The 13,533-nt window shown below is 46.9% G+C and overlaps 1 protein-coding gene across 14 annotated transcripts in view; it reads right to left on the bottom strand.

The window, feature by feature from the left end:
- TRRAP (transformation/transcription domain associated protein) overlaps positions 1–13,533 on the bottom strand; it is a 113,308-nt gene that overhangs the window by 16,277 nt on the left and 83,498 nt on the right. For 10 of the 14 annotated variants that reach the window (XM_023246566.2, XM_023246564.2, XM_023246571.2 and 7 more), the window contains 7 exons: positions 12,502–12,693; positions 9,688–9,916; positions 8,829–9,094; positions 8,163–8,263; positions 4,240–4,441; positions 2,942–3,106; positions 1,145–1,235 (listed from right to left, as the gene is read on the bottom strand). In XM_023246566.2, the coding sequence (XP_023102334.1) occupies positions 1,145–1,235; positions 2,942–3,106; positions 4,240–4,441; positions 8,163–8,263; positions 8,829–9,094; positions 9,688–9,916; positions 12,502–12,693 (1,246 nt within the window). The remainder of the gene's footprint in view (positions 1–1,144; positions 1,236–2,941; positions 3,107–4,239; positions 4,442–8,162; positions 8,264–8,828; positions 9,095–9,687; positions 9,917–12,501; positions 12,694–13,533) is intronic. The other 4 variants (XM_023246570.2, XM_045048093.1, XM_023246576.2 and 1 more) reach the window with 1 other exon arrangement.

Genomic DNA, 13,533 nt, shown 5'->3' with positions numbered 1-13,533 from the left:
AGCACATCACGACAGCCGGCTCCCCGGGGGCTGGGTGGGAGCCGCCCCGGCTCCGCGGAGAGGTGCACCGAGGGACTCAGGCCCGCAGAACGCCACTGCCTACAGCCTGGCCTCCAGTGTGTCGGCGGAAAGCGAACAGGCCCGTGTGCTGAGCGGTGAAGTGAGGTGAGGGTGCATGAGTGTTTGTGGTCCTCTCCTTTTTAACTTTGCTCAAAGTTTGAGCATTTTTTAAGTGTTTGGAAAAAAATTCTTCACATTCCTTGCAGACAGCTCAGGGAATCTGAACGTACTTAATGGGCAAGTCTCCATGTTCTCATTGAGGAAAGCCAGACCACGTACGTTAAAAAGGTATTTTTTAAAAATACAGTCATCTGCCACGTGAGAAATATGTCGTAGAACCCAAGGGCCATTTTTCTAGCTTCGGCTCAGTCAGAAGAAAAAAACCTTAATTTTCAAACGACCAAACCACACATCCACCTGGGTGTGGTGGCCGTGAGGCCAGCACAGAGACGTGCGTGCAGTCCCTGGCTCACCCAGCTCATCAGCTGGGGGTGCAAACGTGCCCAGTGGGTCAGGTCACCTTTTTAAATAGTCTCTGGCCTTGCAGCATAAACAACCGGGTGTTAAAAACGTCCTGAAGCAAAGGGGCTTCAACTGCTCACACAGTACCATGTGCAGTGGGCAACTGAAACCATTAGTAAGTTATTAACATACGAGTACTGTTCAATATGGATTAAAACCCTTCTGGTTTGAGTAAATTTTCACATCTGGTAAGACTGATTTCTATGCGGATTCTTCTGACAGCAGAAGATATTTCTTATAAAGGACACGTATAGTAGGTGACACTTATATTGCTTACCAGGACGCATTACTGAACTTTACAATTTGAGGTAAAAATTTCATATATTTTTTTCTACTTATGGACCAAATCACTCAGGTAAACAAACCCTATTAAACCACAGCAACGGCAAACCACTGACTTCCCTCAGTGATCAGGTTTTGCCTCCCAGCCCCGAAGTGTCCTCTCACTGGCTAGAGACAGACAGGCTGAGGGCGGGAGCGTGTCCACAGCCGTCGGCACATGGAATGCCCCCATGCAGTGAGCCCTCCTCGGTCTGGCCAGCTGGCCCCGCCCGAGACATACCGCTCTTGTAGCGTTCCCGCTGCTCTATTTTCAGGGTCAGGTACAGGGTCCGGATGGGAAAGTAGACCGCCTGGGGATACACGCGTCCAACCTGCTCAGAGACACGGAGCATAAAGAGCACTGCTCACCACTGTGCTTCTAGATGAGGACAATTTGTATGGAAAATAACTTGTCGTTCATAAATGGGTGGGGGTCTGCATCTGGACCAAGGAGGCAAAATACTATACCACTGAGCTAATACACGAGTTCGGATTAAACAGCAGGTAAAATACCTAGTTTCCCTCGAAAGATCTGAGAGAGATCAACGTGGTGCCCGACTGGTTCTGCCTAGGGACGGATGGTTAATGACAGAGAAACCACTTTCGTTTGATTTGGCAAATCTGAGGAGGGCAAAACACACTGGTCCCTGGATCCTACTTGGGTAAGTAACAGGGAAGCACAACATGACACCAGTCAGTCTTTATGTTAGGCAATTCACTGGGAACCGATTCTATTAGGTTCATTAGTGAAGAACTTTATTGTACGTGACGGCAGCAAGGAGGATGCTGAAGATTTTCTATTTAAGATAAGAAACACCAGTCTTACCAAACTGGGGCTTTATGGCTTCTTCCAAAGGTCTGAATAGCTACTATCATGTTACTCACACTCTTCAAAATGTGCCCAGAAGACACCAACGACATCTAGCTCTAGACGTTCAATGAGGACAATACCAAATGGACTGAATCGAGCAGATAAACGTCAAGCAAAATGCCAGCACCGAGGAACATAGCTGCAGTCTCTCGAGGGAAAAAGTAAAACCATTTCTGGGTACAACGTGGATGATGCATCTCATGTAAAGACAGATGAGCGTCATATTCCTAAACGCTCAGTTGGGAGCCACTTCATTCATGAAGTCAGTCACGGGGCTAACTTTACAGAAAGAAACACAGTCAAGAGGACTGTACATGAGACAGAACAGTCTCCAAATGTCTACTGTCTGGGTCCTTCCTCTACCCAGCAGGCTTCTCACAGAAGAGGGACCATCTGAAATCATCTCAACTAATAGTCATGAAAGCCCATAGGACCCCAGTGTGTCCCATCTCCAAAGCCCGTCCCCAGTGCACACAGCTTTCACCCTGCACAACTGCACGAGGTGGGACAAGGCTACCATTATGCTGACTTCAGTTTGAAGGGAGGCTCCAAAGGGTTCCGGCACGATGATGGGAAACCAGCTACGATCAGATACGCATTTCACTGTATTTCAGGGTAATCACTAGTAACTGTACATTTTAAGAGAATGCTTGTTTCATCTGCATCTTTATGTGGCATCATACGCAAGCAAAAAAAAATTAGCATTTTAACACGTAACAACCGAGTGGATTATCTCACTGCAACCTTGACCTATTCTTCAATCACTTCTTTTTTTTTTTTTTCTTAAGGCTTTTATTTTTTGAGAGAGCGCGAGCGAGTGAGCGAGCAGGGGAGGGACAGAGAGAGAGGGAGACAGAGAATCTAAAGAAGCCTCCAGGCCCTGAGCTGTCAGCACGGAGCTCAGAGCCCGACACGGGGCTCGAACTCACAAACTGTGAGATCATGCCCTGAAGTGAAGTTGGATGCTTAACACACTGAGCCACCCAGGTGCCCCTAATTCTTCGATCACATCTAATTGTGCTTCAGATCAAGTGATGTCTAAATGTGTACATCTTCCTATCTTTCACTTATTTTCAGTATTTTGAGCATGCACTTTCTTTCCAGAAAAAAACAATGTGAAATGAAGACATAATTTTCTCGTGAACAAAGAGACCTTGTTATTCGCACCTGGCTAATAAGGTTCAAAAGCAGCTTTCCCTCGGAGCCAACCAGGCAGGTGAGCAGCTGGGGGATCCAGGCCAGCCACTGGATGGGCGGCACGCCGATGCAGTACTTGTCGACAGCATCTGCCAAAGTATTTTTGTCGTCATCAAAACTCAGAAGCCACAGCACCTAAGACAGGAGGAAAAATCCTAGAGGTGAATAAAAATTCTGACGCCCTTAATCCGGTACCTTTTCCCCAACATAGCACATAGGATAGCCTTATGGGCAATGTGTGAAAAGTAAGTACGAAATGGCCAATGCTGCTAAACTTCACGTATAAATCACAGACGGATAAAAACCCAAGTGTGCACACGGTTCTTATGTAGACTCAGCATTACTGATAATCATTAACTGCCCCAACCTGTCAGCGACCAGTGGCCAGTGACCTCCGAATTCACACTCACGACCTCACCAAAACAAAATGGCCTTTTGCCAAAAATCTCTGATGAACAGCACCCCGGCGTCAGGTGGGCCACACGCTGGCAGCCTGGTGTCCACTGTCTGCAACAATTATATCGAGAAGTAGGCAAATCCGAAGTCAGATACTTAGGCAGCTTCTTTGCATCACTATAGCTAGTCTGTGTTTCTAGGGTCACTTTTAAATACTAGGTGCTGACATTCATTCCAGATGTTGAGTCAAATCAAGGAATCCTAAGAAACCCAAACCCTTAACAGACAAAACAGAAACAAAACATTTTCTACAAGGATTAATTCTGGGTTTTGTTTCTGTTTCTTGAATAAATTGATAAGAATTACATAAGTAAAAAGACGAGAAGCCACGCTGAGGAAGCAGCCTCAGGGTCAAGCAGTCACCTTAGGCATGGTCCATGGCACGGTGCTGGGGTGATATGGGACAAGAACTCTAGCAGCTATGACCTCACCCTGCAGTGTCTGTGGAAGTCAGAGGATCCCACGCCCCCTGCGACTAGAGCTGAGCAGCTCTGTGACCGTGTGCACCTTCCCTGCAGGTGAGATGTGAGCATCTATGGGGTGTCCAGCAGGTAAGCACTGCTCCCCCCACCCCGCCCGCCGACAGCCTCCCCGGCAGTCTCCAGAGGGAGACCCCACAAAGAACACCGGACTCATGTTTTCTTAGTTCGCAAATGGAACCATGACAGATGCTGTCAAGAGTGACGGGGACCGATGGTGCAGGTGTGAGACAGTCCCCCCTACCCCAGCACGGATTAGGAAACAGCCGATTCCTCGTGGAAGCCTTAAGGTTACTGGAGGCCCTCGGGGAAAACCGGTTCTTTCGTTCTCACCTTGGCTAAGTATTTCCTCGATTTGCTCTCATTCTGATGCCGGCAGGCGTGCAGGTAACAGGTGATGGCGGACACCCCGAGGTGCAGCTGCCGCTCCTTCACGAAGATGTTCTCCAGGTAGTCGCCCCACATGGCCCAAGCTTTCACCAGCACGTCGTGCATTTGTACAGCTGCAGAAAAGGCTTTGTTTGCTTCCTCAGATCTGAGAGGACACAAATCAGAGGATAATTATTTTTAGGTGAGCTTTGTGTAACATAAAACCAAGCATTTTAAGATGGATAATTCAATGGCGTTTAGTACACTCAAAATGTCATACAACTGCTACTCAATTGGGTTCCAAAACACTGTCATCACCCCAAAACGAAACCCACACCACGGAGCAGTCGGTCTCCGTTTCCCCCAACCTTTAGCCCCTGGTGACTGCCAGCCAGCTTTCTGGCTCTGTGCCTTGACCTAATCCGCATGGTTCGTATAAACGGGATTACGTATCATGTGATTTTGCGTCTGGCTTCTCTCAGCACAGCGTCTGAGGTTCACCTATGTTGTAGGCAGCGTCAGCCTCTCGTTCCTTTTTACGTCTCACTTCTGTCCGTTGCACTGCTTACCCGTTCACTTGAGCTGTTTTGCCAAGTTTTGTCTGTGCCGGCTACTGTGCACAGAGCTGCTATGAACACTCGTGAGCAAGTGCCTACTTGGGCACCATTCCTAATTCTCTTGGCTATGCATCTAAGACTGGAATTCCCAGGTCACAGGATAATTCTGCATTTAATTTTTTGAGGAGCTGACAAACCATTTTCCACAGTGATTGCACCACGTCACTAGCTGCAAATAAGAGACGGTTTTGCATCTTCCAACAACGTACAAGACACGAAAGAACTAGATATTCCTGCCCCTTGTGAATCTAAATGCAGATCGAATCCAACCGCATGAAAAGGATCATACACCATGATCAAGGTCAAATGAGATTTATTGCAACACAAGGTGGTGATCAACAAACAAAAAGTCAGCCCATGTGATGCATCACATGAACAGAATGAAGAGGAAAAACATGGAGCCCATCAGTTGGTACAGGAAAAGCATTTGATGAAATCCAACACCCTTTCATGATAAACACGGCCCACGAATTAGGTATGGAAGGAAACTACCCTAACAGAATAAAGGCCACACACAAAAAGACCCTGGGTAACATCACACTCAGTGCGGAAAGGCTGAAAGGTCTTCCTCTATGATCAGGAAAAAGGCAAGAACTTTCACCACTTCTCCTGAACTCAGTATTGAAAGTCCCAGGTGGAGCAATTAGGCAAGAAAAAAGCAAAGGCATCCAGATTGGAGACGAAGATGTACAATTATCTCCATTTGCAGATGACGCGATCTTACGTGAAGAACACCCCCAAGAATCCACACACACACACACACACACAAAATGATCAGAGTAAATAAACACTTCACAAAGTTGAAAATGTAAGAGAAGTATACAAAATTCAGTTGTATCTCTATACTTTAGCAATGGGGAATCTAGAAATCAAGTTAAGAAAATGATTTACAGTAACATTAAGATCTTTTAGGAATCATTTAACACAAAAAATGCAAGACTTGGACGTTAAGAGCTATAAAACACTGTTAAATGAAGCAAAGATAGACACCTCTTGTGTTCGTGAACGGGAAGATTTAATATCATTATGATGACAATATTCCCCAAGTTAACCTACGGATTCAAGCTCTACAACCCTGGCTGCCTCTTTTACAGAAATGGATAACCTAACGTTCACGTGGAAAAATGTTAGCGACTCCAAACAGCCAACAATCTCGAACAAGAATCAAGCTGAAGAACACTTCCCTGTTTCAAACTTTACTGCAAAGCAACAGTGAGCAACACGGTGTGGCAGCCGTGTAAGGACAGACGTACATCAGGGGACGGAACCGAGTGTCCAGAAGCAAACCTGGATTCCTCTGGTCGACTAACTTTCAAAAAGGGTGCCAAGGTCATTCTACGGGGAAGTAAGTCTTTTCAAGGAATGGTGCTGGGACACAGTACGTACAAGTGCCAAAGAACGTATCTGGACCACTACCTCATGCCACGTATAAAAATTAACTCAAAATGGTTAAAGACCTAAATGCGAGAGCTAAACCCGTAAGACTCTTTCAAGAAATCACAGAAGTAAATCTTGTGACCGTGGGTTCGGTGGTGGGGTCTTAGCTATGGCATCAGAAGTACGAGCAGCCTAAGAAAATGGATGCACTGGACTTCGAAACGAGAGGCTGTGTGCGTTGGGGGCACCGGCAAGAACTGAGGTGTTGCAGTGACACACCCGACAGAGAGACCTTCGTCCACACGTGTAAGAACCGGAGCTCGAAGGTAAAAAGTCAGATAATCCAACTAAGAAATGGGCAAAATAACCGAACACACGTCTCCGGGGAGAAGGATAGATGCTCAACACCACCCACCACCAGGAAAAGGACGGTCAACACTGCAGCAAGGCACCAGCACGGCCGTGATCAGCAAAGTGGGAAGTAATGAGTGTTGGCAAAGATGCGGAGAAACTGGAAAGCATAGAGACTGCTGGTGGGAATGTAAAATGGAGCAGCCACTGTGCAAAACCATTTTGCAGATTCTCAAAAAGATAAAGTGCCACATGCCACAGAGTGATTTCACTCTGAAGTATGTGTCCCCAAGACCAGTGAAAGCACATGCTCACACAAAACCTTGTACGTGAACGTTCACAGCAACATGACTCACAGCAGCCACGAGCAGAAACCATCCAAATGCCCATTAACTGTTGAGCAGATAAATAAAATGTATAGACACACAGTGGAGCGTTCTTTACCCACAAAGTGGAGCAAAGCACTTGCATCGGCTACAGCACAGACAACCCTTGAAACCATGATGCTGCGTGAGAAGCTGGGCACAAAAGGCCACAGCCTGTATGGTTCCGTTTATACGAAATGTTGAGAATGGGCACGTCATAGAGATAGGAAAAGATTAGCAGCTGTCAGGGGACAAAGGAAGGAGAAAATAGGGAGTGACTGCTAACAGGTATGTGGTTTCTTTTGGGGATGATCGAAAGGTTTTAGAAATAGCGGGTGGTGATGTGTACAACTCTGTGAATGTACTAAAACCCACTGAACCGTATGCTTTCAAATGGGTTATTTTATGTCATGTGAATTTAAAACACTAAAAACAACAACAACAAAAAACTTTTACTTTGACAAAATCACTTCCTTATTTAAAATAAGCTAAAGAAGTAAACCCCTATTGTTGAAAACGTGAGAGTTTGAGAGCGCTTCAAACTCTACATATGGCATCGAGCAGCATCTTGTCAGTATATCTCATTTGTACACTTCTTATAAAACTTCATCTGATGTGCATTTCTGCAAAACAGGATTCTGTGACCTTTTTCTGTAATGCACCAGATGATAAGCAGGTTCAGGCTTCGTGGGCCCAACAATTTGTCACAACTGTGGCTGTAGTGTGAAAGTGGCCACACAGGCAGTGTCAGTGGGGATCGGTGTGTCCCAGCACATCACTTATAAAAACCAGATCCTGGCTGGGTTTGGCCTGCATGGTACTACTGACTGGTCCCCTGCTCTAAAACAGGAAATGTCTCCATAAAAGGAATGGAATCACCTCTGGTCCAAAATGTCATGCTGCGAAAATGGGGAAATGAACCCATGCCATCAGCATTTTTGTGTTCAAGCAACTCATTTTTAAAAAAAAAACGCCTCTAAGTTCTATACATCAAACTGGCTTACCAATCTGCCGCAACTTACTATCTTCACAGAGATAGGACACCTGAAACATCACACCTGACAACTGTCACCGAACCATACAGACTTTGAGCTTCACAGGCACTTCAAGTTATCAAAAACTATTTACATAATCTGACGAATTTTCCTCTTACTCTCCTTCTACGTAACATACGTACTTGTTGATCTGAGCCAAGAACATTCCCTTCAGGGCGTAAAACTCAGCAGTCATCTCTTTTGTGAAGTATTTTAGGTTTGTAGATTCAATAACTTCAAGGCCCTGTTTAAAAACAAACAAACAAACAAACAAAGTAGGAAAAGAGTTACTGAAATTTCATCAAAATATTTACCTAGGCGGTAAGCCCTAAAGGTCATCGACAAATGTACGTGAAGTTGACAGCAGACCTCGCCCCCCACAAACAGCTCTAGATAGACAGACAGACAGCTCCTAAGTGAATTGCTAAATGCCAGATTCAGTGCTGGACACCTTAAAGGATACTGTTTTTTTCTATAGCTTTATGCGTCTAGTTCGTCTCTTCGTTTTTATTAGCGTTCCTCTGATCGTCGTCAAAATCTCCCTTATACCCTCATAATCAGTTTTTCATTTTCTTTCCTTACATAACCTTAACCAAGCGTAGTATAGAGCTGAGACCATAAAATGTACTTCAAACGCTCCAGTGCTTTCCTTTCCCTTTCGGTTTTTGAAAGGACAGTCTCCCACTAACGACGCTGTGCTTTCAGAAAGTTCTGGCTCGCTTTCCCTACAATCTGCACCAGGAGTTCGCACGTGGGCACTCGCTCTTCGCCGGACCGCCTCAGCAAAGGGGCTTCCGCTGTCACTGTACCTGCATACACTCGTTCTTCCCCATGACTCCTGCCAGCTGGAGGTAGCATTTGACTTGCTGTCGAATCTTCTGGAAGCAATCCACAATAGGCACAGTTGGAATAGTGTGAATACGACTTAGTATGTCCAGAGCTACATTGACCAGTCCTTGTTTTCGGGCAATTTTCCCATACTGGATGATCGCAGAAGCAGACGCATGCACCCCGAGCATGGCATTGTTTGAACTTGGATCGTGCTGAGAACTGTTTTCATATGCAGTTACAATCGCTAGAGAGCAAAGAAAAGAGCGATCAGTCTCCGCGAAACATTTCTCAAAGTGTTCCACGGTAAAGCTTAAATAAAAAATGAAAAACACACACACATGGCTTATGAAAACGGGAAGCTCTGTGATAAACTCGTTACCTCTCCTTGCATTTTACACGAAGAAAGTATTTTACGCAAGAGTAAGGTGTAAAAAGCGCTGACTAGTGAGCCGAGCATTTACCATCGTGGCTAACTAAATGGCGAAGGTGGCTCCACAAAGAGGTCTGGCGGGGTGAGGGGATGAGCCAAAAGGCCCAGGAAAACTGGAGAAGCCTCCACACGGCCGCCTTCCAGTGGTTCTTCCTCGGGCACCTTCACAACGAGCGCCACACCCCGGAGCTCCGACCCCCCGGCCTGCACCCCAGCAGCCCCTGTGCCAGCAAAGTGTTAACAGGGTGGGGAAATCTCCCCACCTTTCACTGCCTTCACCTCTACCCTTGCCATACCAACCACCACCTACTGCCCCACCTGCCAGAAAATAGAAAATCTGGTAAAAGAAAAAAACCACGACAAAACCAAGACATGAAACCAGAACAGTGGGGTGTCTGGAAAATTACATGATGAATGCATGCCGGACCAGGTAGGTTTACCCTGGTAATGATGCTGCCTCCACATGAACACGCTGCTCCAGTGGGACAAGTCATCAGACACGATGGGCAGCCGGTTCCTCCAAGTCTTCACCACCGTCTTCATGTCATGTAGGCTATTGTTCCGGCCCAGGTTGGTCGGCTGCAAGCCTGCGTTTATTTGTGCAGCTTCCTGAAGTTCAATGATTTGCTGGGCTGCCTGAATGGGACCGGCAGAAGGGATTCCACGGTAAGCATTAAAGAGCAGATGAGGAACATAAACCAGAGCCCTTCAGCAATCCAACGACTGTCAGGCTCTCACGACTCACCGAGGAAGCTCTCCAGCTCGTACAGACACCTCAAGGCCACGCTTCACTTACTCTTCACCCCGAAGTGTGCTCTTGTGCTCCCCCCCACTTTTAAAAGCTCAGCTCTGCGGCTACTGCGATAGGAGAGGGACGACAGTGGTGTGGGCAGCACACCTTGCTAACGGCAGTCCCCCCACACTAGTTCTTTCCCATTCCCTCTGCCACCAACGAAGTGTGGCTCTCCTACCGAGCTCAGACCACAGCAGCCTGGCCCCCTGCCCTCAGGCCCTCCTTCCAGCAACTTAAACCCAGAGCCACACCATGCATCTGAAAACAGGATTCACAGGTGATCCCTTTGGGCTGGCACATACATCTTCAGTCATGTCTCTCGTGGGTCTGTCCAATTCATTGCCCTTCACACCCTGATGAGTTGCTGGCTCCAAACTTCTGGAAATGCCCTGGCACAATCCCGATCCTATCTAAATCCTACCTGGAAGGTTCTACTCCCTCCCACAGGGATTTCTCCCTTCTCTAAATCCTGTGTTTACTCCCTGTCCTACCACACGGCACTGAATTCTTGTTTTAAGTTTTGCTTCTTATGGCTGTCCTCTCTCTCCAGCTGGATGCTCCTCTGGGGCAGAATTTTTGTTTCAAAAGTGTTACATCCTCGCCAACATGGCACTAGGCTTGGCACCTGCTATCTCGTTGACTGAGCTTAGTGGAAGACACTGCCTGCATGAATCTCTGCTCTCTATCTGCACCTCAAGTTCAGGGCATTGCCTTCAGTGTCCTGAAACCTCCCTCTCACCAAAAGCTCACCAGAAACCCAACAGTGGGGTATTTCTTTTACAACAGCTTTACAGACATACAATTAAAATATCACTGAAATCACTCAAGTTTTCGGTTCAGTAGTTTTTAATATATTCTCAGCACTGTAGAACCATCAACACCACCTAAGTATGGAACATTCTCATCACTCCCCACAGCGGCCCTGGACCCGTTCAGCGGCCTCCATGCATCCTTCCTCCCCACGAAGGTGACAATCACTGGCCTGCTCTGTCTCCGTGGAGTGCCCTATCCTGGGCCCTTCTTGGAAGTGGAGTTAGACGGCATATGGCCTTCTGTGCCTGGCTTCTTCACTCAGGGTATTTCTAAGGCTCACCCACCTGTACCAGGACTCCACTCCTTCATACTGCCCAGACACGCCACTTTTTATCTACTCGTCAGTGGAGGATCACATGGCTAGTTTCCACATTTTGGCTATTTAATGTACACTATGCTGCTGGGAACATCGGCGTACAAGCATTTGTGTGGTTGTGTTTTAATTTCTCTAGGATTGAAACTGCTGTCGTACGGTCATTCTACACTTCACATTCTGAAGAACCGGCAGACTGTTTCCAGGCTATTTTATAATCCCACCAGCAGTATAACGTGGGTTCTAATTCCTCCACATCCTCACCAACATGTTACTGTCTTTTTTTATCCTAGTTGGTGTGAAATAGTATCTTGCCATGGTTTTGATTTGCGTTTTCCTAATGACTGATGATGCTGAGCAGCTGTTCCCTTGCTTGTAAGATCATCTGTACATCTCCTTTGTAAATGAAATTGGGTTCCTTATCAAACTTGGGCAGTTTTCAGCCCTTATTTCTTCAAATGCCCCATCAGCCCCTTTTCTGGCTTCATTCCTCCTGGAATCCCTACTATGGTAAGTACGTTGGTACACTAAATTCTATATTATTTGTAAAATGCACCCACTTAAGTCTCTGCTCAGTTAGCTCTGTGGTCAGCTAGTTAACCAGAGATTTCCCCAAAGACCAGAACCAGTTAAGTCTCTCGGCCTTTGCTGAGGGGCCGTGGGCCTGCCCTGGCATGCATTTGACACTCAACCAGGCGATTTTCAGTCCTGCCTTAGCTGTCACTTCCTGCTTATACAGAGCCTCAAGGGCAGCCAGAGGGGTGGGAAGAAGGGGGTTCTATGGAGAGAAGCAGCACATGTGAGGGGCTGTGGGGAGAGTGGGGAGAGACTGCGTCAGAGCTGAGCAGCTGAACAGGTGGCCTGTGTGGCTGGAACACACTGTCAGCAACAGGGAGATGACCCACAGAGGAAGAGGCTAAGGCACAGGCTAGACCGGCAATCTTAAGGGTCTCTGAGGACACAGGACTTTTTAGGCTGCGCAGTGGCATCACACATTGATGGTGGCACAGGGGACGTGAAAGAAAATGCCCAGAGCAAAATTAAGAATCCTCAAAGTCACTCGTGGGATGTCATCTGTCATTTACAGCCCACAGAAGCTCCCAAAAGAGAAGCCACATTTCATCCCTCAGGATTCAGACTCTGGCCTTCCTTTCGCTGAGGACCAGCTTGAATGAGACAGGACAGGACAGGTGAGAGGATCTTCCTCTCGGTCATCCAGGTCAGTTTACGGACCTAAGCCTGGCCAGGGGGTGGCCTGCTGTGACGGCCCCCGAGACTGCCCGAGGACACGCGTGTACCCACCTGGAGAAGAGGTGTGTGCACGTGCGACACCACGTGCGGTAGCCGCCGCCACTCGCGGATGGCCAAGCTGCTGGCCATCTCCACCAGGCGCTCGATGAAGCTGAGCTGCTGCTCCTCGGGGTGGCAGATAGCCAGGTACCCGCGGTACATGTTGACCTTCCAAGCCATCTCTTTGGGGCAACTTACTTCCACCTGGTGGTGAAAACACAGTGCGTGGATGCAATGGGCAAACTTCCTTTCAGTGTGAAGGGTCAACATGGTAGGCCGATTGTTTGGGAGCCAATTTTACAAGGAGATAAACACACATTGAGCCACGAATAGATGCTTCTTTTCTTTTCAGAAGTCAGGCATGTAGATTGCATTTCCTAGATACTCTCCTTTTCCCAAAACCAGTGAGCAGCCAAGTCTCTATAGGGTCCTCGCTTTAAGGTCATTAGTGATTCCAAAAAAGAGGGAAACTGATCGCTGTTGTGATAGAAAAGATTAACGACCACCACTCGGCTACAAAGTCAGCCAGAGAATTTCCAAAATATTAAATACACGTTCACCTCCACTCGGATCGATATAATTTTGAATTGTTTCCAGTTCGTAACTGTTAGCCTGAGAAACTAATCTAACTTGTTCCATGTTATAGAAGGAAGCAAAAGTCAATGGTTTAGGTTAGGAATATGAGAAAACACTCATAAATTTCACTGTCACTTAATTTCCCCTAGATTTCTTCTATCTTAGTTATCAGTTCTATTATGAAGCAGACTGAGCCCAGAGCGGTCACATTTCCTCTCGTTGGCTCTGACCCGCCCCCCCCCCCCCACATGGCTCAGAGCCACGTAAAGGCTCCACATGCTCCCCTTTCTGCCCTCAAAAGCTCTATTTGCCAACCACCTGCTGAAGAAAGCATTACAACTTGTCTCATTTGATCAGTCTCTTACAGAGCATTTAAAAACACAAATGATAAAAAAATTAAGGTCTTTTCAAAATAATCTCTGTGTGTTAAGAAGAAAGCATCTCTCTGTTGAAGGTATTTTATAGGAT

The sequence above is a fragment of the Felis catus genome, chromosome E3, assembly GCF_018350175.1.
Source record: "Felis catus isolate Fca126 chromosome E3, F.catus_Fca126_mat1.0, whole genome shotgun sequence".
Lineage (NCBI taxonomy): Eukaryota > Metazoa > Chordata > Mammalia > Carnivora > Felidae > Felis > Felis catus.
The sequence above is the reverse complement of the archived record's forward strand: the minus strand, read 5'-3'. Positions and strand labels throughout refer to the sequence as shown.